The sequence below is a fragment of the Enhydra lutris genome, unplaced genomic scaffold, assembly GCF_002288905.1.
Source record: "Enhydra lutris kenyoni isolate GAN:26980312 unplaced genomic scaffold, ASM228890v2 scaffoldscaffold12, whole genome shotgun sequence".
In the NCBI taxonomy this organism is placed as follows: domain Eukaryota; kingdom Metazoa; phylum Chordata; class Mammalia; order Carnivora; family Mustelidae; genus Enhydra; species Enhydra lutris.
The window spans coordinates 52,970,031-52,995,556 of record NW_019154096.1 but is presented as its reverse complement, the minus strand read 5'-3'; the positions used below and the strand labels follow the sequence as shown (position 1 = coordinate 52,995,556).

The following is a 25,526-nucleotide window of genomic DNA, read 5'->3' as shown; positions in this document are numbered from 1 at the left end:
GAAAAACATGGGGATACCCCGGAACCTGCCTGCACCCACCAAGAAGAAGTTGTGGCACATTCATTAGCTATCAATGCTTAGATCAGATGCTAACCCCACTAAAACCCCTTTTAACTGCCCTGATTGGAAGCAACTGTGTGCGCTCTCTCTTTTTTTTTTTTTTTAAAGATTTTATTTATTTGACAGAGAGAGATCACAAGTAGATGGAGAGGCAGGCAGAGAGAGAGAGAGGGAAGCAGGATCTCTGCTGAGCAGAGAACCCGATGTGGGACTCGATCCCAGGACCCTGAGATCACGACCCGAGCCGAAGGCAGCGGCTTAACCCACTGAGCCACCCAGGCGCCCCTGCGCTCTCTTTTTTAAACACTCATCATAGCACTTTATACCTTGATCATAGCATCTATCGCATTCTGCTTGTATAATGATGTGCATGTTTACCTCCCTACTAGATTAGAAGCTTCTCAAAGTCAAGAACTGCATTCTATTTACTTTTGTAAACCAGTCCCGCCATGTTTTATACATAGCAGGCACTCGATCTGCTCATCAACTTAAGTTGTATTTTTAATTGATTGAGAAAATGCTGTGGATGTGGTGAATGTTAACATTTCACAGAGAATCCCCTTCCTAATTTTATGGGCAGGATGAAGAAAAGTGAAATGCTTGATGGCTGCTGGGCTTAGTAGTACCCAAAGCATTCATTTACTGCAACCAGGAGGGAAGCTTCCACTGGTGGGCCACTGTCTCTCCTTTACTGTAGAGACAAATCATTTTTTTTGAAGATTTTTTTTAAATTTATTTATTTGAGAGAGAGCACAGAGGGAGAGGGAGAGGGAGAAGCAGACTCGCCGCTAGAGAGAGAGACCGATGCAGGATTCAATCCCAGGACCCTGAGATCATGACCTGAGCTGAAAGCAGACGCTTAACCTAACCGACTGAGCCACCCAGGTGCCCCAAGGCAAATAATTCTTGTAAAAAAAACCCGATTAGGATGATGCTACAGAAGACACCCTTATGATCTTAAGCAGGTAGAATTAAGAGCCCAAACCAACAAGATGGAATTCAACAGGGATAAATGGAATGCCCTATGTTTAGGTTAAAAAAAAAAAATCAATTATCCAAGTGCAGAATGGGGTAGACCTGGCTTGATAGCAATTGATGTGAAAAAGATCTCGAGGTTTTCGTTGACCACGAACTCGATATGATCTTGAGTCTGACAGAGCTGCTAAAAAAAAATCGAATGTAATCTTGGGTTATGTTATGGAGGCAGAATCTCCAGATGGAGAGTGACCATGGTTCTACCATTCTTGGCATTGGCTAGACAGCCTCTAGGGTTCACTGGGCACACAGGAGAGACTTTAACTGTCAAGAATGAATTCAGATATGGGCAACCAGGATGGTGGGAAGCCTTCCTCCAGTGCAGGGACCACATCATGTGAGAAACTAAAATTCACCCGGGGGCTCAGCAAACCAGGTGGGACAGATGGAAAGAAGGGAGGAAAGGAGGGAGAGAAGAAAGGGCATCAAAGGGAGACCTTTACCATCACTCTAAGTGGTGAATATTGTTGTCTCTATTTTAAAGAGGAGGAATCTGAGATTCAAAGAGATCATGTAAGTAGCCGAAGGTCCCACAACCAGTAAGGAGAGCAGATGGACCCCACAGCCAGACATTTGGCTTCCAAGGTTTTTCCCTCAACACTACCCTGACTCAGAATCAAGGTAGTGCTGTTAACAACGACAACTGTCCATGTATGTCCTATGTGCAGGCAGGGGCTGTGGCCCGTCAGCCAGAACTGTGGGAAGGGAGAGTTCTATGGGAGTGAAGGATAAGACCAGATGACCTTTATGAATCTGATAATTTGCTTTGTCACCATCCTCAGCCCAGCAAATGATCTCCTTTCACCTGGGAGGGGTCTCTGGAGACAGTCTCTCCGCATCTTAGGTACTCTAGGGCTCAAGTCCCAACTCCCGCTTGTTCTAGCCACTTCCCTGGATGCCTAGTGAATGCTTGGCCACATGGTTCAGCATTTAATTAATAGCTTATTGTCTGATGTGTGATAGCCCTGCCTCCCCCAGTAGATTATAAATTCCTGGAGACTCATGTCCTCCTGGTTATTTTTTCCTCTCATACATCCCAACACAGTGGGCACTTGAACCCACACTGATACAAAGCTCGCCAGAGATGTAAGTTTTCTCAATATTCCACTATTTACACACCAAAGGAAAACCACAGACTCTCAGCTGTCTGAAACAGCTTATAGGAAATCTGCCTGAGGACAGAGGCGTGACCCTCACAGTTCCTCACCAAACAGTAGAGGGGAGACCTAGACCTCCAGAGAATTATACCAGTACAGTGACCTCCCCCCTTCTGAATAAGCTAGTCCACCCTCGTCCCCAAATCCCCAGGCACCTGTAGTAAAGAAGGGCAAGAGCCCCCACGGCTGACACACAGCCACCGTGAGTGCGTGTGACCCATCTAGGAAGTGGGAGGGGGAGCAGGCAGAGGTAAAGTGGGAGGGAAGGGGTGACCAGAGGCAATGACAGGAGGGGAGTGAACAGGCAGTGAAGAGAGAACTGAACTGTACAGAGAAAGGGGAAGGGTGAGCCCTGGGTGGGTTCGGGTGAATTCCCCAGAGTGATCAACTTTCCTGCTTGAGAGCGGGCGCTGTGCCTTCCTGCTGGCCGGCTGGCAGAGGCTAGGGCTCCAGGCTCCCTGGCCCTCGGTGGGGAAGGAGGGCTGGCCCAGCGTCTGTCTCTCTGTGTGGGGATGAGTCGTCCTCCAGCCCTATGTGGGCTCTCAGGACAGGGCTGGGGCCTCCTGCCTGGTTCTGGGTTCCAGCTGGGGCCAGGACCAGTTAGAAACCTCTCTGGAGCCAGGAGGGAAGGGGGCTTTGTTAGCTCAAAGGACACAAGCAAGGCGAAAAATTACATAGCAGGCCGCCCTAAGTATGCTTGTTTAGAGAAACTGCTTGCATTTATGAAGTCTTTGGTGCGGAAAGCAGGGTTGCAAATGACTGCATCAGAGCGACAGTAAAGGCCATTAATTTCCTGTTATGTTTTCCTGTGTTGGGGGCTTTATTAATTTAATTTTACACTGTCGAACAACAGCGAGAGCTGACACTGCCGGCCTCCAAGGCTGGGGTTTTCTTTCTGTGTGTGTAGCAAGGCTTTGCCTGACATGCAAATCAACGCTCTTACCGGAACCAATAAAGATGTGTGGCGGGAAGAGGGGAGGGATAAGGAGAGGGAGGGAGGGGAGAGGAGAGAGAAGGGGAGAGAAAGGGCGAAAGCCATCCTTGGCCAGTTTCTGCCTCCCTCCATGCCTGGCATCTCCTGGCTTCCAGAGCATTCTCCATAATCAGCAATTTCTGCCCATCCTTCGCTTTTCTTTCAACTCTTTTTCCCTCCACAGTCCGCCTTTCATGACTCTACCTCTGCTATCCTCCTCTGTCCCAGCTCCTGGTGGAACTTGAACAGGGACACCAAGTTCCTGGGGAGAGGCAGGAGACAGACTTCCCCTCCCTGTGTCCCATCCCCAGCTAAGGCCTGTCACCGAAGCAAGGGAATGTCAACCCCAAGGGTCGGAGTGAAGGCCTTTACTACACACTCCCCTTTCCTCCAAAGTCAATGACTCCAGCCCATTTACATGATTAGTATATGCACACGTGAACCCATGTGCTTGTGCACACAAAGAAACCCCCAGAAGAGCAGATAGCCCACCTTGCTCATAAGTCCCTCTGAGAGCCCTTATCCTTAATCTTGCCAATCATTCATTTTCTTTGAAGTCCCAGGAAAAAAATACACTGTCTCTGTTTCTCCTTAAGAGACTCCAACAGCTGTCTTCAGCAGCTACAAGGTACCCAGCTGGCCTAGACCAAGATACCAGAGAAAAGGAATCCCAGTGTCAGAAAAAAGATAGCTTCCTGGGAGACCACATTCTGGTCCCTTTTACCACAACAATCTGCCTGAGACCGTCCCCACTGCCCCTCACACAGAGCAGCTTTTACAGGCTGGCTGTCCCAGGGGTCCACGCAGCCCTCGGTCCCGCTTGCCACGCCACCAGTCTGCTCACTGGTTGTGTGTCTGGGTGGGCCACACCACCAAAGGAGCAGAAGATTGGGGGGGGGGCGTGCTGGGCAGGTGAGAGGGAAGGAAAGTGAAGCTCTTAGAGTCACTCCTACCAAACACACCATCTGCACCCCCTCCATCTAGACTTTGCAGTCAGCTGGAGGCTAGGGAGATCTGTGTGAGCCCGTGGACGAGAGAGAGAGAGAGAGAGAGAGAGAGAGAGTGAGTGTGTCTATGCATCCCTCCCTCTGTCACTGGCTTGCCTGAGCTCCTGCCCGTACTTTCTGCTGCAGGAGCTGTTTGCCGGGCTCTGAGAGGCTGTTGAATGGAATCCAGCTCTCCCTAGGAGGGAAGCATAAACTTCATAAACTGCATTTACCTTAATGCAGGTTCCTGGGGCTGCTTTCCTTGGGCTTTTCTTCCCTCCTCTGCCCGCTCTATCTTGATCACATTTTATCCCTGCCCTTGTGTGCACCCAGACCCCACACGCGCACACCTGCGTGTGCACGCACACACACATACTATAGCCAGTACTTCTGAAAAAGATCAAGGCTCAGGCAGAAGGAGAATGCGCAGGGTGTGAAAGCCGTGTTTAAAGGAGAACCCCTCGGCCTGGCGGTGGGGGGCCCCCCTGCGAGGTGCGAGGAGGGTCTCCAGTGGAGCCTCGAGCACAGAGAGCGTTCTGAGGCAGGCGGGGGGGGGGGGGTCCTTCGGGGAGGGAGGGATACTGATGTGTGGTGGGGACATCCAAATGGTGGGGACAGCCAAATGAGGAGCCACCTGGAGGCTGGGCCCTGGGGCTCCAAGGAAGGGAGGGAGCAAAGGCGAGGCCTTCGTGCAGGTTGAGGTTTGTGAGGCCTCCCTTGTCTGGCGTTGTCAAGGTCAGCAGGTTCAGGTTCACCGAAGGGTCAGGATGGTTTGAATTACTGGCTCTCCTGCAACTCGGCTAGAAGCTCGTGATCTGTCTCCCAGCCCCAGAGCCAGGCCCAGCCCTCCCCCACCCTCCTTGCCTTTGCGCCCCCACCCAGGGCAGGATGGGGAGGGTCCGGGAGGGTCCCCGCGGGCGTGGGCCACCGTGGTGCCCGGGGAAGGCAGGCAGGGAAGAGACTCTGAGCTCAGGGCTCCTCCGTGCAGCCAGCAGGCTCAGACCCACTCCTCCGGCAGGCAGCCGTCTGGCCTGCCTGCCTCCCAAGCCCTTTTCCTGAAGTGTCCCCCACACCCCTGCCCTTTGCAGCTGCCCCTTGGCCTGCTGAGGAGGAGGAGGTGCCTGGGGAGGGGAGCCCAGGGTCAGCAGGGCCCGGCTTCTCCCTCCCACATCCAGAGCCTGCACTTGGGGGAGAAGGGCAGAGCTGAGGCAGCGGATTTCTCGCCTGGTGCCCTTGCCGGTGGAGGAAGGAGACTGATGCCTACCTTCAGGGCTGGAAGGAGGTTGCTGTGGGGAAGACAGGAGGTGAAGACACATTCTGACAAGATGGGTGTGTGCACACACTTGCGCAGGAGGGCACGGACGTAGGGGGCGGCAGGAGGACCTGAGGCCTTGGCTGGGAAAGTTCGGGTACTACGCTACCCCCACCCCGGTTTCCAATGGTGGAGGGACACAGGGAACCCCTCCACGGCAGATCTGTCCATTCTCTCCTGGGCGCAGGGGCGACCTGTCTGTCCCAGCTCCTTATGAAGAAAAGTCTCTTTTGTGCTAGACCTCAATGGTCTTCCTCAATCAAGATAATATAACTCTTCACAATGGTATGAACTGGCTGGGGAACCACACCGCTTAGTGATCTGGCTGCCAGTCTCTGGGGTGAACGCAGAGATTTACGTACGAATCCACACACCCCGGCCAAGTACACAGAGCCATGGCCAAACCCTGGTCCTTCCCCACAGACAAAAGCAAGTCCACGGGTGCACAGACGCCAAATAAAATATCGACATAACCTACCCCTACTTCTGGGTAACAATATGATCAGTGTTCAACAGGCTCATGGCCGACATTCCCCAGAAAATGGGGCTAAAATAGGTGATCCATCTCAGAGAAACTCCCCTCTCGGGTACCAATGGTCTGATCTCCCAGGTTACTGGGAAGATAGAATCATAACAACGAGTGTGTGCTCATAAGAGGATTTCTCTTTTTCTTCAGTGTCTTAACTCTTTCTCGGATTGGAGTGGACATTAGCCAGGTTTTGACGATTTGTTGGAAAAGGAACATAGGTTGAGCTCTGTGGATACAGTAAAACTCGGACACTTGCCCAGGCAGATGACTGCCTTCATGTAGATTGGTTTCTGGACTTTCACAGGACCTGCCTCATGAGGGGCGGAGTCTATGACCTGGACCGGGTCGTATGGGGATGTGAAATCATATCCTTCCAGCCATAATCTACAGAGGACCTCTCCTTAGAGAAACTCCAACTCTGTTCGGCTTCCCTCTGCCAGCAAAATGTTTTCTTACAGTGCCTGGCCAGGGCCTGGAGGAGAGCGAAAGCTCTCACAGTGGTTCTGTGATTTCCTGCCCAGGATGGAAGCTGACACCAGGGTTCCGAGAGCATACCACCCTGGGCTCTGGGCTCTGTGCTCCTGGGTTGGTGGGGCAGGGGGTGGTATTCTTCGAGAAGGGAAGCCGAGGGCTGGGGACGTAGGTGTGGAAGGAGGAAGGGGTATGCAGACATGGCTGCACCCAGGTGCTGGGTCTGGTTAAGGATTCTGCAACACGGTGCAGCCTCAAGGTGTCTCCTGGACACTCCTCGGCAGCCCCTCCCAGCTCCCTCGGACGAGAACCCTGTCCCACTAACAGGGCCTACGCTCCGCAAAACTTCCCTAGGTTCTGCCCACGCAAGCTGCGCTCCGACTGCTCTCTGCTTCTGGCCGTCCTTGGCATCTGGACCAAAAGGCCAGAGGGAGTCAGGCTCTGGCTCCTGCCTCACGCCACCCTCCCAAGCAGAGCCCACCTGCGGCCGTCCCCCACCGGCCTCCTCCAGGAGGCGCAGGGGAAGTCCCAGGGCCAGGCAGCCTCTCCTCTTCCCCTGGTGTGTGTGGGGGGGTCCTCCTCGTCTGCCTCTTCTGACACCAGCACTCCTCCCGCTGCCCCTCCAAAAAGAGAGTGGGGAAGAGAGACTGGGGACCAGGGCACGCCTGCTTTACATTAATGAACTACCCTGAGTGTAGTCCGGCCACCGAGGCCGCCTACAAAAGGAGGCGAGCGCGGCCAGGAGCAGGGCGGCTCAGGTAATTGGTTTATCTATCTGGAAGCAGGGGGAGCCATCTCAGCACAGACAGACTAGCAGTAAAGTCTCTTCCTTAAGGCTATTTCCTTTGTCTTTTCAATTGCTTGCACATCCATGTGAGAGAGGGAGAGAGTGTTAAAGAGAGAGGGAGAGGGAGAAATGTTAATTTGTGAATTAATGGCTTTTCTCAGCGGAATTGTAAATTCAAATGTCACCTCACACGGTGACACCACGGCTGGTCTGCTGAAGAAGCAATGATAAGATCCCCCACCTCCCTTGGTGCCCCTCCCTCCCCAAAGATAGCTGTGGAGTGGAACATGCTACTTTTAATTTGCAATAACAACACAACAGAGGTATGCAGTAATGACTGCCTTCCTCCACCCTCCTCCTGCCTGCCTTCCCCCCAGTCCGCTTGGCTCCCCATTTCCTCCCTCCCCACCCCTTTGCTCTTTGGAAACAACACCTCACCTCACCCCGGCTGCCCCCCAGCCCAGCCCAGCCAGGGCCCGATCACATGGAGGGCGGTGGTGGTGGTGGGGGGGGTGCCTTCGAAATTGACGATGCTGCAACCCTCTCTTCTCCTTCAATAATCAGGGAATTAATGACCCTGAAGTTAAAGTGAGGCTGATACCGAGGCCCTGCCCAGCGTTGGGAAAAAGCCTTCATTGTTTTCAAGCAGGAGGCGGGCAGCAGTGAGGGAGATTCATGGATGGAGATTGAATATGCAATTTTCTTTCACCTTGCCAAGAGCTGCCCCTGGGCTGTGCCTGGCCTAAATTTTTCCTTTTACCATCTCTGCCTTATCCGGCCCTCCCACCTCCCTTCCATTCTTTCCAGAAAATTACCTTCAAAATTGATTTCCACTTTTACAAACAAATATAATGGGAACACAGGAAAAAACTTGGGCCGTGATGAATTAGGGCTGTCAGGTGCTTCCAGGTCTCCTTTGCTTTTGTTTTACTACCCGATCTGTTCTTTGTTTTTCCAAGGGCTGGAAAAAGTGCCCCCCATCCACGGAGTGTCTGACCCTCCAGGCTGCTGGGGCCTTAGCCCCCAAACCCGGCAGTGGCCCGTGGCCTAAGTGATCCGAGCCCTGAGACTCTGTTAGCCTCTTGGTTTCCCAGTGGAAGCCTGACCCACCTCCTCGTTTCCACTCCCTGGCTCTTAGGAGCCCACCCTCTGAATTATCTCTAACCGCCACCCCCCAGCTCTGTCCCCTGACCCCCACGCCATATTCCCTCTGTCCCCCATACCTCTTAAAGTCCAGACCAGATGCAAACCTCCACCTCCTCTAATGTGGGCAGGATCAGTGTATACCTCGACTAGAGCAAATAAGAGACAGACAGACACTGAGAGATCCCGAAAGGCAGGCAGGTAGAAGACTGGGGACAAGACCCGGAGATTAGGAGACCAGGCTCCTCCTGCAAGGGCTGTGAGGTTTCTGAGTGACAACTCCCACACAGCCTGAGGGTGTAAGGGTTCCCAGCCTCAGTCTCCCCGGCCTTAGGCCCCAGGCAAACCAGGAGGCAGGCTCAGGACAGCCCATCCTTTTGCCTCCAGAATGCAAGGTGGTGCCTACGGGGTCTTTTGGGTGACACTCCATACACCTGTGGACTTGGACGGCGGAGGCTTCAAAGGCTCAGGCCTGGCCTAGAGCTCTCTCTGCTCGATAGTGCTGGCGGACACACACCTGCTCACACCTGGTTGTCTCTTCAAGTATATATACTACCCAGAAGACTGCACACCTGCCCCGTACAGGCATTCCATGCCCCTTTTCACCCAAAGATCTCAGAATGGTGGAAAACGCACATTTACCCATATTTGCATAAACCACGTAAAAAATTACATGGTGTGCATAAAACAACACGCACACGTTTCCCTAGCTAAATAAATACACTTACATGTGAGAGCAGAAATGCACAGCAATGGAGAGAGGGAGGGATGCCTCCATGTTAGAAAAGAAGGGGTCCTAGATTTAATTATGCGCATCTAAAATGCCTTTGGACATTAAGAGAGGACACATGGCCCACCCAGATAACCACACAGCAAATGCCCACACAGAGATGGACAAAGGTCCTCCCGATCACACACGGGTGGCTGACATCTTTCCCTCACTCCCTGGCCCCATCCCTGTGAGCCTGTCCCAGTGTCAGTTTCCTGCACCAAGAATGGAACGTGGGCCCAAATAGGTTTTATTCTGAGATGACTTCACTTTCCTTCAAAGTATAAACCTGCCGATTAGGTCCTCCCCCGCAGACCCACGACGACCTGCCTTCCAAGATGGAGTTGGCTCAACGCTGTATCCGTGCTTCTGTGTGGTCCTCTCCACAGTCTCCCTGAAGTGAGTGCGATGCCATCTCCATTGTATAGAGAAGACTGAGCTGATCAAGGTTGAGCAATCTGCCAGAGCCACTGGGATTCCAACCCTGGGGTGGGGGGTGCCTCACTCCAGGGGCCCACACCTTTCCCCTCTGAGCCACACTGCCCAGCCACGCCACCCCAGGGACAGCCGGCTTGCCTCCACCTGGCACCCTCGTCCTCCTCCTTGCTGGGCGGGGGTCCTGCAGCCTCTTCTTGCCCAAAGCCAGGGCCCCTGGACCGGGAAGGCGCTGCTCATTGCCACCACCAAATCCCCTCGTTTGCTCCATGTCTAACCTGAGCAACACTAACTAACTCAGGAAACAAGGCTCTTTTTCCAGTTATGGCTACATCCAAAGCAGAAGGGAGCTATCAAAGGCAGTGACAGGACTGAGCCATTTCCTTGCAACCCGCCCAGTCTGCAAATACACCCCTGCGTGGGGTTGGGCACCTCTTAGCCACGCAACTCAATGTGTACCTAATTAATGGAATGCAAAATCAGGGCCCCCTGCAAGCCCACACATCAAAGGATGATACCAACACACCTTCCTTCACACAGATAACCAGCCTCATACCATATGACTTCATTTGGATTTTTGGACAAGTTATGTAATTACTCTGTGCGTCAACAACACGCATGGACAGCGATGCTTTAGGCTATGGCCAAAAGCAACTGGGTGAAGGCAAAGGACTCTGGTTTTCCAGCCTGAAAAAATACAAGAGTCTCTATCTTCCAGCCACATAAACCAGGGCATACAGTATTCAGGGAAGCAGTGTCCCTTCAAGGGACTCTAATATACTCAACTGAAATCATAGCCAAAAAGAGGTAAGGAACTTAGCAGGGCACTAACTGGGGATCTACCTTCTCCGACTGATGGAGAGCCTGGCTTCTGGATGCTTTGTGACATAGCTTCCTCGTCTACCCTTGGTCCATCTGCCTGTCTCATTCTGGGAGCTCCTGGACTCAGGTAGGTGGACAGTGTCAAAGCTTCTTGACTAGCACATGTCTCAAAGGAAAGTCCAGGGATTTTCCCATACCTCCAATGGCATGAGAAGGCATCTCAGGCAGGCTCACAGACACTGTCAGTTCCCTTTTCCCCGGAGTCACAGCTGATCGGCCCTTTACTAATATCTCCACAGATATGATTGTTGCAGGTACTAATAACGCCGTCCATATTCCGAGTGCCAATGCCAATAATGCTCTGGGTATTATCACTGTGAACACCAATAACTATCGCTGAGATTGTCTCCAGTAATGCCAGCACACGTTGCAGAGATTGTCCTCGCTAATGCCCACCACCGTGACATTGTTAGAGCTGAAGAATAGGCCCAGCTGTATCCAGAGGCAGGAGCCAGAGCAGCTTCCTTGAGGACAGAGAGGCTCACGGCTTGCCCTCGGGGTACGGCACTTCTAGAGAGATGCCACAGTGCGTGGGGCCTAGGGAGGTGCGGCGGGGTCCTCCTGGAGTGAGATGGGCCCCTCTGCTCCCTGGAGGTCTAGTCCCTTGGCATGCATCCCCACTCCCATGCCAGTGCCCTGCAGGGCAACCCCCCCCGCCCCGGTCAGTTTCCTTGTAGCCTGTGCCGCAAGCCTGGTGGCTGAAGGACACACCTGGGTGTCTGCAGCCCGTGCCTGAGGCTGCCTCCTGCCACCGGCCTGCCAGCTGCTGTGCTACCTTGGCCTGACCGCACACTTGGGCTACATCATCTTGACACATAATTATCTCTCCTATTCTTAATCATCTGAGCTGCTCCCTAATGCAAACTGGGCCTGGCTGCTTGGAGGCACCCAGGATGGGGGAGGGGGCAGAGCTGCAAAACGTCTGCCTTTGCTCTCTCCTTTCCTCTCCCTTCCACCTGGATCCCACCGACAGGTCAACTGTGTGAAGCAGCTGGGGGTGGGCACGGGGGCAGGTCAGGGAGAACGGGCTTCCCTCACAGGTGCTGCCTTCTACCAGGGAAATGGCGGCTCCACCTGGGCTGGGGTTGGTCAGAGGAAGCGGGAGTCAAGACAAGAGAACCATCCCCCCACACCCCAAAAGAAGTAGGGCCTCAGATCCTCCTTATCCCCTGGCTGGGCCCAGGAGGTAGGTGTTTAAGCCGTAGGGGAAACCGAGAGCTCCCATTAGCCCTCACCTAGAAGATGCCAACTGCTTCCTGAGCTATCTCCCCGCTGCCATCACAGTCACCCTGCCGGAGGATGGCCTTCCCAAACCTAGCCCTGCTCTTCTCTCTTCCTGCTCAGACACTTACAGTGGCTACTCATGTCTGCAGAATGAAGAACATGGTCCAGTCTCGGGCTGATCTCCTGTGGCCCTAACCCATGCACTTAGCCTTAGCCTTCCCTCCCAGCCTTTCTCTCTCACCGCTTCAGCCCTGCCAGAGCATGTGTGAGTCTTCCCACCACAGCACCTTCTGGTCACAAGGCACAGTCTACCAGATAGAATTTCACACTGCCGTTGTCTCTGAACATGCCCCTGACCCATCATTCAAGCCCCTCCTTGAAGTGCAGCCCTTCCCACCAGGCTACTCCCTCCTGACTCTGGGTTCCCATGGCGCGTGGCCCAGACCTCCATCACAGCACACATCTGATGGGCCTTTCTGCTCTCTGGGCTCATGTGATTTACATGCCCCACTAGACTGTAAGCTCCTTAAGGACAAGAATCATATCTTGTTCTACTTTGGGGTCCTCTAGCACCGAGCCTTTCTTGCCGCTGATGCACAAGAAAGGTTCACTGACTTGAATTGACTTGAAACAATGAAGGTGCAGTTGTAGGGAGGAGAGCGCTCTGTTCTGGGGCGGCTGGGCCCAACCCTGGGTGGCCACAGCCTCCTGCACCGGCCTCCTCTCAGGAGGTCCACAGGAGCCCAGGAAACAGCGCATGTTTGGCCCCAAACACAGACAAAAAGGAAGAGTACACAGGGGAGTGGGGTCCTATGGCTTCCCCTGGCCCCGCCTGGTGGACATCTCACACTCTAAAAAATGCAGGGGCTGGTGGTGAAAGGGGGAACCCTTGGGGCCTGGGGAAGAATCTTCCAAACCACTCAGGGTGCCAGGGCGCCTGGCTAAGGCTGGAGTGTGGGAAGCCCCCAGGGAGAACTGGGACCTAGCACCTTTCCGGAAGCCTCTCCCTGCCCATCAGGGGCTGCCGCCAAAACAACCACAATGAAATTTAGTGAGTGGCAAAGGCCGTGGCAGCCAAATGGGTTTCGATATTTTGGAAGAAGGAGAAATAGAGCCAGACAAGCTGTTTCCCTGTGAAACGAGGCCATTAGGGCTTCTGGAAGGAGGCCAGCACCAGGTCATCACTGTCTTGCCAGACCCAGGCCTCTCCCATGCTCCGTCCCTTCCGCTGGAGGCTGGGGCTTTCATACTCTCTTTGCCCTCAGCCTGGGCCCAGGGAATCTCACTTTTGTCCCTTTTCTCCATTCCTTACCCTCGAACGCTACCCCAATCAAAGGCTTATCTATGCTTGGGATGGCCATGTGATTTATTGTCCAAACAGGACATTTTTGAGAGATAAAAGAGATGCCGATGGGCCAAGATGCAGAGACAAAAAGCATAAATTGGGACCGTCCTGGCTAATGGGATATGCAGTGCCCCTTTATGTTCATCTCTAGAGGATTCTATTTCATGGGAGGTACCTTTAAAATCATACACCCTCCCTAGACCAGAAGGTTACTGCTTCCCCAGCAGGGACCATGAGACCAGGACAGGAAGCAGGCTCCAGACACTGGTGTCTCCACCGGCCTGGGCTTGTGGGCCCTGTGCCCTGGGCCCTTCTCTCATCAGAAGAGAATCAGATGGTCACCAAGGGACTCCTCATGTCTCAACATTTATAAAACGCCTTCTCCCAAGCTCCTGGCCACCACTCCCTCTTTGAGTCCTTTCCCCTCTTCCTCCTCTTCATTTCTCCCTCCCCTGAACTCCCTGCCCAACAGTCTTGGCCACACCTTGAAGCATTACCTGGAACGGGGAGTGGGGGGGAGGGGGCAGACAAGAGCCTGAGTGGTGTCTCCTCCCATAGGGCGGAGTACAGAAGGCCCATGTCCAGCTCCCTGAGTGGTTTCAGTGGGGCCGGGGGTGGTGGTGGTGCAGAATCCATGTGTCACAGAGAAAGGACACCTGGGTCAGCCGCATGTGACGTCATGCCCCCATCTTCTGATGGGTTGGGATCAGATAAGAACAAGGGCAGATAGGTCTTTAATCCCTGGGTCAGAGATCAGCTGTCCCCCAACTTCCTGATACCTCCCAAGATACACGGCTCATGCTCTCACCCTTGCACCCTGCTGGGATGTTAGGGGCAGTCCCAGCGGAAGAGGAGGCCGCTGAGGCTGCAGAGCAGATGGTGAAGCTGATGGCCAGCAGCCTGCCTCCCTCTCCAGGAGCCAGCAGGGCAGTGGGGGGACCTGGGCTTTGCTACTAAAACTGATCTCACAGCAGAGCAGCTGCAAGGCCGGGCCGAAACCGGAGCTCCGAGTCCAAGGACAAAGCATGCACAGGGAAGCCAAGCCTCTTCCCTCCTCCCTACCTTCATCACGTTTCCTCTTCTCACCATTGGAGCGAGGGATCCCCAGGATCCCATTGATGGAGTAGGATCCCACTGGATCATTGGAGGCGCTGGAAACAGGAGGGGAGGCCGTACTGGGAACTGGATGAGAGTAAGGAGGAAAGGCCATCAGGATAACAGCTGTGATCACAGGCTAAAGCCCCAGGGCTGGGGGCAGAGAGGGGCAGAGGCAGTAAGAGGGATGGGGAGCTCATAGTCCTCTTTGTCCTCTGAGGTTTACGGGGAGCGCAGGGCTCTACAGCCCCAGGTCTTCACCCCAGAGACTCCTCTGGGCCCTTCAACTCACTTCCTGAGGATGGAGGGAAACACCAACCCTGACTCAATCCCAAGAGTGACTTGGTGTTTCTGCAGAAAGCACAGCTCCTAGCAGGCCTCCCTGCATAGCCAGCCACCCCTGGGGCCAGCCTGACCCATCTAAACACACCCCAGCTCACGGTCTCTAGGCTCCTGGGTCGGCCTTTACCAACTTTGTTTCAGAGGCAGTGGCTTTCTAGTCTCTGTCTCTGACACTCTAGGAGATACAAGAATGGGCATGATATTGCCCAAGAGGCCATGGCTCCTCTCTACCAGTTGCTTCTGGACTTGAAATCACTTGAGAAGCTCCTCATTTCTCCCTCAGGGCACAGGTTAGTGAAAACACTCACTGTACAGTGATCAACTCGGGTACAGCCTGGCCCAGCCCTGCTTCCCGGCACACGCTGTAACATGGCCTCAGAAACTACAGCTCCTGCCAACTTCAGGAGGGCTTGGACCAGCCACTCTACTTCCTGCTGGTCCAGAGAGAAGGGGACAGCTGCCAAGAGGGGCAGTGGGAGAAGTAGAACCACATTTCAGCCCCTTATGCCCCAGGCCACATCTATGGCCACAGCCCCACCAAGCGCCCTTGGGTCAAAGGGAAGACTATATGGCAGGGGACATTAGCTGGGGTTGCGGTGGGCCTGGGTCATGTCTCCTAGAGGCCATGAGCAAGGATCAGTACAGAAGGAGGCTGAAGCAGCAGAGTACAGACGGGAGGGGAGAGAGACAGATCAAGAAGAGACGGGTTAAGAGGAAAGAGGCCATGAGGAGCAGAACAGAGAGGGGGGAACAGATCCAGAGTCACACATGCAGAGAAAGGGAAAGGCAGAGAGAGGAAGGAAAAGAGAGAAGGCAGAGGAGGGGAGAAGAGAAGAAGAATTTGAAAAATTACATGCGGTAAGAAGGTAGATAGGAGAGAAAGAGGCAAGTGGAGACAGAATCAGATAAAAACAAAAGATGAGGAAGGAGGTGGAAGGGGGAGAGGAAAAGCTAAAGGATGGGGACACCTGGGTGGCTTAGGCGGTAAGCATCTGCCTTCGGCTCGGGTCATGATCCCGGGGTCCTGGGATCGAGCCCCTCATGAAGCTCCCTGCTCAGCGGGAAGCCTGCTTCTCCCTCTCCTGTTCCCCCTGCTTATGTTCCCTTTCTCGCTGTGTCTCTCTCTGTCAAATAAATAAATATTTTTTTAAAAAAGCTAAAGGAAAATCTTGATTTAGACAGAGACAGAGACAGAAAAGGAGCTGCAAGGAGATGTGGGCAGAAGGCAGAGAACAGTTCTGGTGAGTGAGTCTCTTGGGGAGATCCTGACCTCTAGTAGCTCAGGAAGAGTGTGGGCTGGGAAAGAGGGCCTTGGACGTCAGGTAGATGGGCAGGTGGACTGTTCTGCGGCAGGAGAGAGTGTCTGGCTCTCCTATGTGGGGCCCCCCCCTCCTCCCTTCCTTAAGCCCTCTTACCAATGGTGTGGCCGGGGGCAGTCACTCCCGTCCCAGCCCCATCCGGCGTTGGGTGGAAAGGCTGCTGAACTTTGGTCCTGATGATCCTGCAACAGCATCAAAACAGCATCACACATCACATGCCTACTCCTGCCGGCACCAGCTCCGGCCCAGCCCTGCACAGGGCCTCTCCCAAGCTTCCCAGCTCCTTCCTCATCCCTTGGTTCCCTGTGCCCCCCTCGCTGACTGCTGTGAGGCATGAGCTGCCAATGCCCCCCCGCTCCCACCCTAGGGCTCTGCAGAGCCAGCCTAGTGCAGCTGGACAGAGGCGTCTGCATGCTCTCCCTCGGTGTGCATCGTCTGAGCTGCAGCTGGATTTTCAGTGGCAAGGACGGGGGCAGCAGAGTGAGTGGAGCACAGCATCCTTCCCTTTTCTGGGGGTGGGGATGGCCCTGCTGGCTTGTTGCCCACCCTTCCCTCCTCGACCACATGCAAAGCTCCTCTGAACAGGACTCCCTGGGTCTGGAGATCATTTTGGAACTGGCTTTCCTATTGGGACTGTACCACAGTCCTCTAGAGTTGGGGGACAGAGTAAGATTTCCCTATGTCTTGAGCTAAAAAAATATAACCAGGAAAGGGCTGGGTCACAGGTAGTCCTTTTTGTCCCCGGGATTCCAGCACAGCTCATGGTCCCTTCGCCAAATACCAGGCCCTGAAAAGCTTCTTCCTGTGTCCATGCACCGCCCAGCTCCTGCCCAGCTCGCTGGCCCACTGATTTGCTTTTCTGGGGTCTTACTTGGATCACAGCTTCTTTACTAGCCTAGTTGAGAAGTCTGGCACCCACCCTGTATGCTCTGGCGGGAGGGCGGGGGTGGGATCAAACACCCCAGGGCTGGGATGAGCCTGCTTGTCAGTGATCTGAGGAGCCCACGGCTCAGTGATGCAGAAGACCAATGCCAAGACCAAGGAATGCTCCCCTCCGCCCACTAGTCCGAATAGGTACTCTTGAAAGCAGCTTCTCCCATGGCATTGCCCCTCCCTACACAGAAGCGTGGGGGCTAAGTTCACCCAAACCAGCGAGGTGAGTCAGAAGCCGTGAGCAGACCCCGCTCTGGTTTAAGTGAGGGCTCACGGGAACAGAGATAAGGCGTCTGCCTCACTGTGCTAGAGGAAAAACTGGATGGAGCGGGGACACACATCCAGAAAAAGCTCAGGGGACCCAAGGGGCCTGGGAGTAAACGTTAGAAGGAGGAGGAGGAGGATCCCAGCCCCTTGCAGGTGGGGGACTGGGAAAGAAGTCCCTGAGGAAGTAGATCTTCATGTAGACCTTCAGGGGAGGGCAGGGCTGATAGACCTTCAGGGGAGGGCAGGGCTGAACGGAGGAGGGCAGGGAGAGGAGTGGAAAGGGCAGCAGGTGGTCTGGCAGGGGCCCTGAGTCCTGCTTCTGACTCTGCCCCTCAACAGCCACAAGAGCTCTGGGGCTCATCAATTGGTCTCTCGGGGCCTCTGTTTCTTTAGCTGTAAAGTAAAAAGGTGGGACTACAGGATCCTGAAGGGCTGCTTCCCAGGGAAAAATATTACGGTTCTAAGATAAGCAAAGCGGCTGTGGTGGGGTAGGGTGGGAGGATTATAAGCAGGTACTGGAGGAAGGGAGGAGAAAGGCATGGAAGCCAAGTTAGTTTTAGGGTTTAAAGCCCAGACTGGCTAGCCAGGAGCAGTGGAGGTACGTAAAGGAGAAAGAGGAAATAAGGCTGAAAACTTGGAAGTAATGATGGTAAAAGTGATTTTCCATCTGTTCATCATCTAGTAGGTGCCCAAATTATATGCAATTTATATCACTTATACATACGACGGCTCCTTCTCCCAACAACCTCCCGAGTAGATACTATTCTCCTTTTGCAGGTTGAAAACCAAAGCTGACAGAGGTTAAGTGGCTCAGTCAAGACCACACTGTTGGTGAAGGCGGAGGTAGAACTCCGTCCCTAAAACGGGTGCTCTCCGTGACTTTGTCACACTTCTGTCAACACGCAGCAGCCAGGGTTAGAGTGAGTCTCAAGCCGGGAGTGATCTCGAAATTAGAGATCCGGGTAAGGCAGCACACAGGCACGAGGTCTCAGGAAGGAAAGGAAAGAGTCTGCAAGACACTGTGAAAGCAGAATGACCAGGATTTAGCAACTGGCTGGAGTCAACCACGGCCCTAAGACCCTCAGTTCTGGGGACAAGGCAGGCTGGTGCTTTGTGCCGCTGTCAGGAGAGGATAGGGAAGGAGGTGGCTGGTTTTGTCTTAGGCTTGCAGTGTCTGGGGTGGTAAGGGAGTGTCCAGCTGGCACAGTAGACACAGATCTTAGACTGTCAAGGAAAAGGGTATTGATAGAGACAAGGGACCTAAGGAGCGGGTGTCTGGAGGGCACCCACCTTCACAGGCTGAGGAAAAGAACCTGACCTCGCAGAGGGCTCAGAATTGGTCACATTGGAAATGGCAGGACCACGATGGGGCCATTTCACCTAAGTCATTGGTGAAGAATGTTTCCAAAAGGAGAGTATAATTCGCAGCATCAATGACAATGTAAAGACTGGAGGGAACTGGGAATAAGAAGAGGCACAGATTTGGGAATTTGGGGGACGGCGGTCTCATCAAAGCAGCTGGGACAGGACAGAAAGAGGTTAGGGAGTGAACAGGAGGAGAGGGAGGCAGTGAAAGTAGACCAGTGCCTTCAGAAGTCTGTAGGAAAGGAGAGGAGAGGAAGTGTGGAAACCAGTGGATGGAACTGGCAGCTGAGGGGGAGGGAAGGCCATTTAAGGTAGGAAGGACCTGGATACGTTGGCAGGCTGAGGAGGTAGAACTAGGGGGAGAGCCTGAAGTTGCCTGGCAGGATGCAGATGACTGAGAGAACAAGGCAGAGCAAGGAGAGGCAGCAGGAAGAGCTGGCGAGAGAGATGGTGCATTTTGAGGTGGCTAAGAGCTCTGAAAAGGAGCTTTTACAGCTCCTCTCTCTCAGCACAGCAAAAGGCAAGTTCATCTTCCTAGAGCTGGGGGAAGGTTTGGAGCATAATCACAATGGGAAAGATCAGACAGGAGCTGAGGCCCGTTGAGAATGGTCTATAGGAAAAGTCTAGAAGGGGGCTGTGCAGCTCAGAGCAGCCACTCTGAATTCATTGCAGCAAAATCTTCTGGGATCTCACTGGGCCTGCTGTGTGGGGGCTCTGGACTGCAGGTTGGTGAGCCCTGGACTAAGGAAACCCCAGGGCTGGGGCTGGTTGACTCAGATAATTGGATTGCCTTGCGGAGTTTCTATCTTTGTTACCAAGAACCTCTGACCCCTGGGGCACTGGTGTAGATTTAGTCGAGGCAGCAAGTGATGGAAAATCACTACTCCCTGATAGCGGCTTGGGGATCCGTGGGAGAGGAGCTGGGCAGGGCGCCTGTGTGAGTTACTCGTCTTCTTGGTGTCCATCCATGCCCCCCCAGGAAGTGGACACTTGCTAGACTCCAGAGCTGATCTGGGGAAATTTAAGAACTGGAATCGTGGATACCTGGTGGTTATTGATTGCTGACCTGGAATCCCGTACATGACTGACAACGCAGGGGATTATCACCAGAGCTTCAAAAGATCTTAAAAAGCTTAAAAAGTGTAGGACTGCTGTGGGTGACTGTCTGATACTACTTTCCCATTTCTCCTCATTCTCTCCCCATCTTTTTCATTCTTGGCACTGCAAGACAGCCAGACACATGCATGTCCTCCACGGCCCCAGGTGGGTCTGGCCCTCAAGTCAAGTGTGCAGGTAAAGATCTTTGGGGGATCAGTGGGGAGTCCGGGAGCCCATGTCTCTACTAGGCAGCTAGCAAGTGCCATTTCTTGTTGCCATGGGAAAACGGCCCTGTCAGGACCCCTGCTCCCTACTTCTCTTTCCAGCATATTCTCCTTCACAGGGATGGGCCCTTCCTCCCCAACCTTTCCTGGCTTGGCCTGAGCCCAGCAGGAGGCACTTGAGGAGCTTGGCAAGGGTGTGACTAGGGTAAAGGGATGAAGGGGTGGGCTCTGGGCCCAGTCTGCCTGAGTCTGAGTCCCAGCTCAGGGGACTTTCTCTAATGAGACCCCTGGCAGTTTCTTACTCCCTCACCTGTAAAAGAGGATAATAATACTGTCCACCTCCCAGGATTGTTGTGAGGTTTAAATAAGATAATGCATGTCAGATGGTTAGTATGATGCTTGGCTCAGTAAATCCTAGTGCTAATAATAATAACAACGTCTAGGAGTAGCCATGTTCCTGTGGGTGGCCATCAGGACCAGCTGCCTTCTATTTAGGGACTGAGCCAGGTGCAGGCAGGAGGCCTCGAAGGCCGACATGGTCCAGCCGGGTCAGTGCCGCCGCTATGGGGGCCCCCGACAGAGCACTGAGAAAACAAGAAGCAACAGCAGCAGTTGTCGTAGCCTGACCGCAAAAGAGGCACATCAGAGAGACGCTCAGTGAGACGGACTAGGGCCCTCCACCCAGGATCCCTGGGAGGGATCCACAGACAGCATGAGCCCGAGTTTCTTCGGGGCCCAGTAGATGCCAGGGGGCCGTGACTGTGCTTCCAAGGATAAATGACAAGGCAGGTGAAGTCACTCTTTCCTTGGTTAAATTCCCAGGAGGCCTCCACCTCCCACCAAGCTGGAGATCAAAACAGTTTCATCAGCTCTGTGAGTTAGAATGAAAGCAGGTAATGAGTCTCCTATTAACAGTTTGCTAAACTCATGGAGAAACCGAGGAGCTCTCAACATTCTAAAAAGCACCAAGGAAATCCTTCCTCCTCTTCTGGTTCTCCTCCTTTTCCCACTTCCTCTTCCTCCTCTCCTTCCTTCCTCTGTGTGTCATTCTCTGTCTCTCTGCCCCGTGGCTCTCTCTGCCCGTCTACGGGTCTCCCTTCTCTGGGTCCGTCTGTCTCTCTGCACCCCGTAGTCCCACTGTGGCTGTGTGAGGTTATTGATTCCTGGGAGCTGGGGGAAAGCAGGAGGCAGGGCTGGGGTGCAGGCTCAGGGATGGAAATAGAAGGCTATAAATTATTTGTGACAGGAAAGCAATAGTGGCAGAGTGCTGAGCACAAGTCCTGTGTCACTATTAGATTCCTTTTAGCCTGATGACACTGTAAAAAAGGTTAAGTGTCTGCTGGAATCGTACACCTGGGGGGCCGGGGCAGCCTAGGAGCAGAACAAGCCACTGAGAGCAGGTATATCAATTCTCCAGGCCAATAATATTCCACTCATTGATCGCCACGCAAAGTTCAAAAATCTCATTACAGCCAGGCAGACCGGGAACTTTTTACAAATCAATAGAATGATATAATGTATGTATACTTAGTACAAATGTATCTATTCATCTATCCATCCATCCACGGTCCGCCTCAGGGTTTCCAAGTTAACCTACCCATCATATTATGTTATGTTATGTATGATACTATATTGCATTGTATTATATGATAATAAATGGTGTGCAAAAACTCCCCCTGAGGTGGAGACGAGGAGAGGTCCTATTAGCATTGAGGTGACCTCAGACAGCTCACCTTGGAGAGAGTTAGGTGACAGCATAGCCAGGGCGAGGCTGGTCAGGATTTCTAGGAGCAATGCTTCCTTAACAGGAGCCCCAGGAATAAAATCCATTGTCTACTGAGTATTTACTATGCGTTAGGCAATGCTCTACATGCCCCAAACAGCTTACTTAATTCTCACAACAACCCATTTTGGAGATACGGCATGTTGCAATTTGCCCAACGTCACCCATTTAATAAATGGCCAAGTCTGGGCTTTGAACTCAAGGAAACTAAATGCAAGGCCCACACCCGTAACCACCACGCTAGCCTATCTCCAGAAAAGAAATACCCTGTAGCCCAGAATCCAAACTCCTGGATTCTATTTCCAGCCTCTTCTATTGTGTTCTGAGAAACAAAGGGTAGGGGCTCCCTGAGAGTTAGTATTCCCTTCTCTAAAATGGGAGTAATAACACCTGTAGGAACCAGCCGCTGACAACGTGATATATACATGGGATCTCCAAACACGTCCCCATAAAATCCTATCTGGCTGCCTGGAGCAGACGGCATTCCCCACGATGAAATTACTTCTTAGCAGAATGGCAGGTTGGTCCCAGGCTTGGCCATGTTACTGGTTTGCTGAAAGGGTCTTTAGGGCAAGAAGTCAGGTGTCTGTATACACGCGCCATGCACATGTATAAATCAGTTCAAACTGTCCTAGGGTAGACTGCCCACTTCAGAGTTTTTGCAGAAAATATTTCATTCCTCGCAGGGGGAAAGTCTGTCCTGATTTGGTAAATCGAGGGAACTCCAGGGGCCGACAATGTCTCAGCCTTGCTGGCCCCACAGCCCACTGAGCCAGGGGAGTGGTGGGCAGGGTCTCCTTCTGCACCCTCGGGCTTCCTGGTATTAGAGGCTGGATCATTCCAGAGGACAAAATGATATTTGCTTCAGCAAAGGACATTTTGCACATAACTGTTTCAACACAGGCCTTTGAGAACTGCCTCTGCCGGGTACATGTCCCAGGCTGAGCCCTGAGTCAAGTTGGAACAGCACAGACAGCAGGAGACTTTTCATGGCAGAACTTCAAGTGAACTGTCATAGATTATTCAGGAGAATTTCACCTCCCCTAAAAATGGTTCCTGCCTCCCCATCCTCCTGAGAACTTTGAGGAACTAGGATTTCCCCTCCGTACATCCCAGGAACCAAAGCCCTCACATTTAGGACCGCCCCCTCGCAGACGAAACAGCATCCGTCCAACCTGCTCTCCCCACTGCAGCCCGGAAATGCTTGATGCAAAGTCATCTTCCCAGGCTCCTGCTCAGCAGTCTGTGCAGGTCAGGGTGGCTCGCCCATGCCCACTCAGACCCCTGCAGGTTTCAGCGCGGACAACCACCCACAGGTCGGGCAGGGTCTGTGCGTGAACATGGCCGCGGACAGGAAGCTTTCGCTTCCCGGCAGGAACTTCCGTTCTGGCTAGAGCATGGTAGAGCTGGAATGCTGGGCTTCTGAGTTTAACACCTCCCCTCCGCCCCCCCCCCCCCCCTCCCCCGCAAATGCGCCAAGAGCTTCTGCCTCCTTTGTTGCTTCTCAGAAGGCATGACTGAGCTCCAAGAGATGAAAAGCTTGCAGAAGAGTTTCCTCAAACCACCGTCCTTGAACCACCTGCGTTGGAATCCCCTGGGGTGCACTTTAGCCCTCCTGATTAAAATGTCTGGTGGTGTTAAGGCCGAGGACTCTGTATTTAAGCAAATTGCCCAGATTATTCTTAAATCCTATAATATTTGAGAAGACTGGATTAAGCCAGGGGGTGAAGAAACCACCCCTGTGGTAATATAGGGGAGCCTTGAGAGGGTTGAGAGAAAATCTTAGAAGGCTCAAAGTTTCCTTACTCCTATCTGTCCATCAACATTTCTCTCCATCTGCTGATCCTGACTCCCACTGACCCAGGAAGCAAAACTCAAGAAGCTATCACAGTTCCTCCGTGGAAACTAAACTAGAGGTTAAAAATAAAAATAATTTCAAAATAGGTTTTTGTACATTGCCAGATGTTAGATTCCCACTGGGTTCCTTGGCTTTCACCTTAAATAGTATTTCTTTAGATATCCTACATCAACTTAGCCTTCTAAGACTGGCACTACGGGCGATAATCCTTCCACCACGTGTCCCCGGGAGCCCAGGCCAGATACAATTTACCAAGCTAGATGGGCCATGGGGCTGGCCCAAGGGGGCAATAGTGATGGTTTATATGATGAATGGTAAGCATATGGATTGATTTAACTTCAAGATATGCATAGGTTTAAAAATTAAGGGGCAATGTGTTTAACTAACCATTTGGAAACCAGTCTGCAGTGCATGCCAAGCCCAGAGCGTGACCAGACTAGCTCCTTTCACCACCAGCCCTGCCCTCATCTGTCAGGGCTTCCGGGCTAGAACTGGGGTCCACCAGCTGTCCACCCCATGATCCTGCTTGGGAAGTCCAGAGGCTAGAAGATTGGCAGGATGTAATAGTGAAAGGGGTGCCGTGTAGCCTCCCTGCTGGGACCAAGTCCTCCCTGCCCATGCTCCGTGTCCCTCCCTGGCAAGCCCTCCTCCCTAGGCAAGCAGAAGAAAGCCTGGAGGAAGTGCCCTGAGCAGCAGCAGAGGTGGGGCCTGACCTCCTTGCCTCTTCCCCTCCCACCTCTGGCCCAGTGACTCCAGAATTCGAAAACAATCCATCGGTCTGTCTCCTGAAAGAATGTGACGTGGCTAAACCCTACAATTGCTTCCTATTACCAACAGAATCAATTCAAAATTCCTCAGCCTGGCCTTCAAAATCTTTCCCAATCTGGCTTCGCCCTGGCTTTCCAATCTCTTTCTCTCCGCACCCCTCTTGCCCTCAGGGTCTAGCACAGAGCTGAAAGCTTGTCTCCTTGCTTACTGAATTCACACTGAGTCCTCCCCTAGACCCTGAGCTCTACACGGGCAGAGATCACACCATTTCTCTCACTAATGTATTTCCAGCACCTAGCAATGGTGCCTGGCAGAATGTTAGCGCTTTAAAACTATTTGCTGAATAACAAATGAAGGTTATTATTAATAATGATAAGGATAACATCTTCAGGAATGAAGTGTACTAATATACATTCACTGTGTACCAGGCACTGTGCTAAGCACTTTACATGAATTAATTTATTTCTCACAGCTTCTTAGGAAGATTATTATCCCTATTCCACAGATGTGGAAACCGAGGCTCAGAGAGGTTAAGTAACTGACCCAAGGGCACACAGCTGTTAGGCAGCAGAACCAGGATTTAAACCGGGGAACCTGGCTGCAGAACCCATTTAGCTAACCACTGGGTGGAATAGCTCATACCCAGAACAGACGGTAGACTCTAGGAGAGGCTGGCCCGATAGAAGAGCTGCACATAATAGTAGTAAAAGAAGTAACTAGAACTTATTTCATATTCACTAACTGACAGCCACTGTGACAAATGCATCTGCTCATTTAAATCCTAGCTACAACTCTGTTAAACAGGCATGTTCTCTATGATGCCAAGCAGACAAGAGTGGCTGAGCAATTTGCCTAAGGTCAAGTGCTTAATAACACCGGAGCCAGACTCTGGGTGCAGGCCTGGGACTCCAATGTCTTTAGACTGAACAATATGACCTCTTCTGGGAATTTCTTTATTAATAGTTATCTGTGTTTGTTAACTATTTGGGCCTCATCTTTTCCCATCTATGTTCTGGACAACTGAGCAAACGTATGCGTAGACAACGGACAGAAACTGCATATAGTAGCGATTCTGAACATGCTTAGCCTCTCCCCTGTGTTTGATGAGCAGTGCGTCTATGTTACAAACGAACCACAATTTTAGGTTAAGTGGCTATGGTTTCCGTATTTATATGCACTGGGAGGTTTAGGGTGTAGAGTTTCCAAATTCTCTGTATCTATTTATCTACTTATTTAGTTTCCGAATCGAGTACGTGAGTGTGTAATGGTACCGCACACCGAAGTGTTTCTATGTTTCTAGAAACTACTACTGTGATTAGTGTATCTTTATATTCATGTCGGCTCTGATGCATTGATCCACAATTTA

The 25,526-nt window shown here is 52.6% G+C and overlaps 1 protein-coding gene across 5 annotated transcripts in view; it reads right to left on the bottom strand.

Moving 5' to 3' along the window:
• Positions 1-25,526, bottom strand: part of LOC111145099 (paired box 2) — a 78,141-nt gene that overhangs the window by 31,132 nt on the left and 21,483 nt on the right. For 3 of the 5 annotated variants that reach the window (XM_022499740.1, XM_022499738.1, XM_022499739.1), the window contains exons 4-5: positions 15,961-16,046; positions 14,171-14,290 (exon numbers count right to left, since the gene is read on the bottom strand). In XM_022499740.1, the coding sequence (XP_022355448.1) occupies positions 14,171-14,290; positions 15,961-16,046 (206 nt within the window). Of the gene's footprint in view, positions 1-8,533; positions 8,603-14,170; positions 14,291-15,960; positions 16,047-25,526 lie in introns of all 5 variants that reach the window. The other 2 variants (XM_022499736.1, XM_022499737.1) reach the window with 1 other exon arrangement.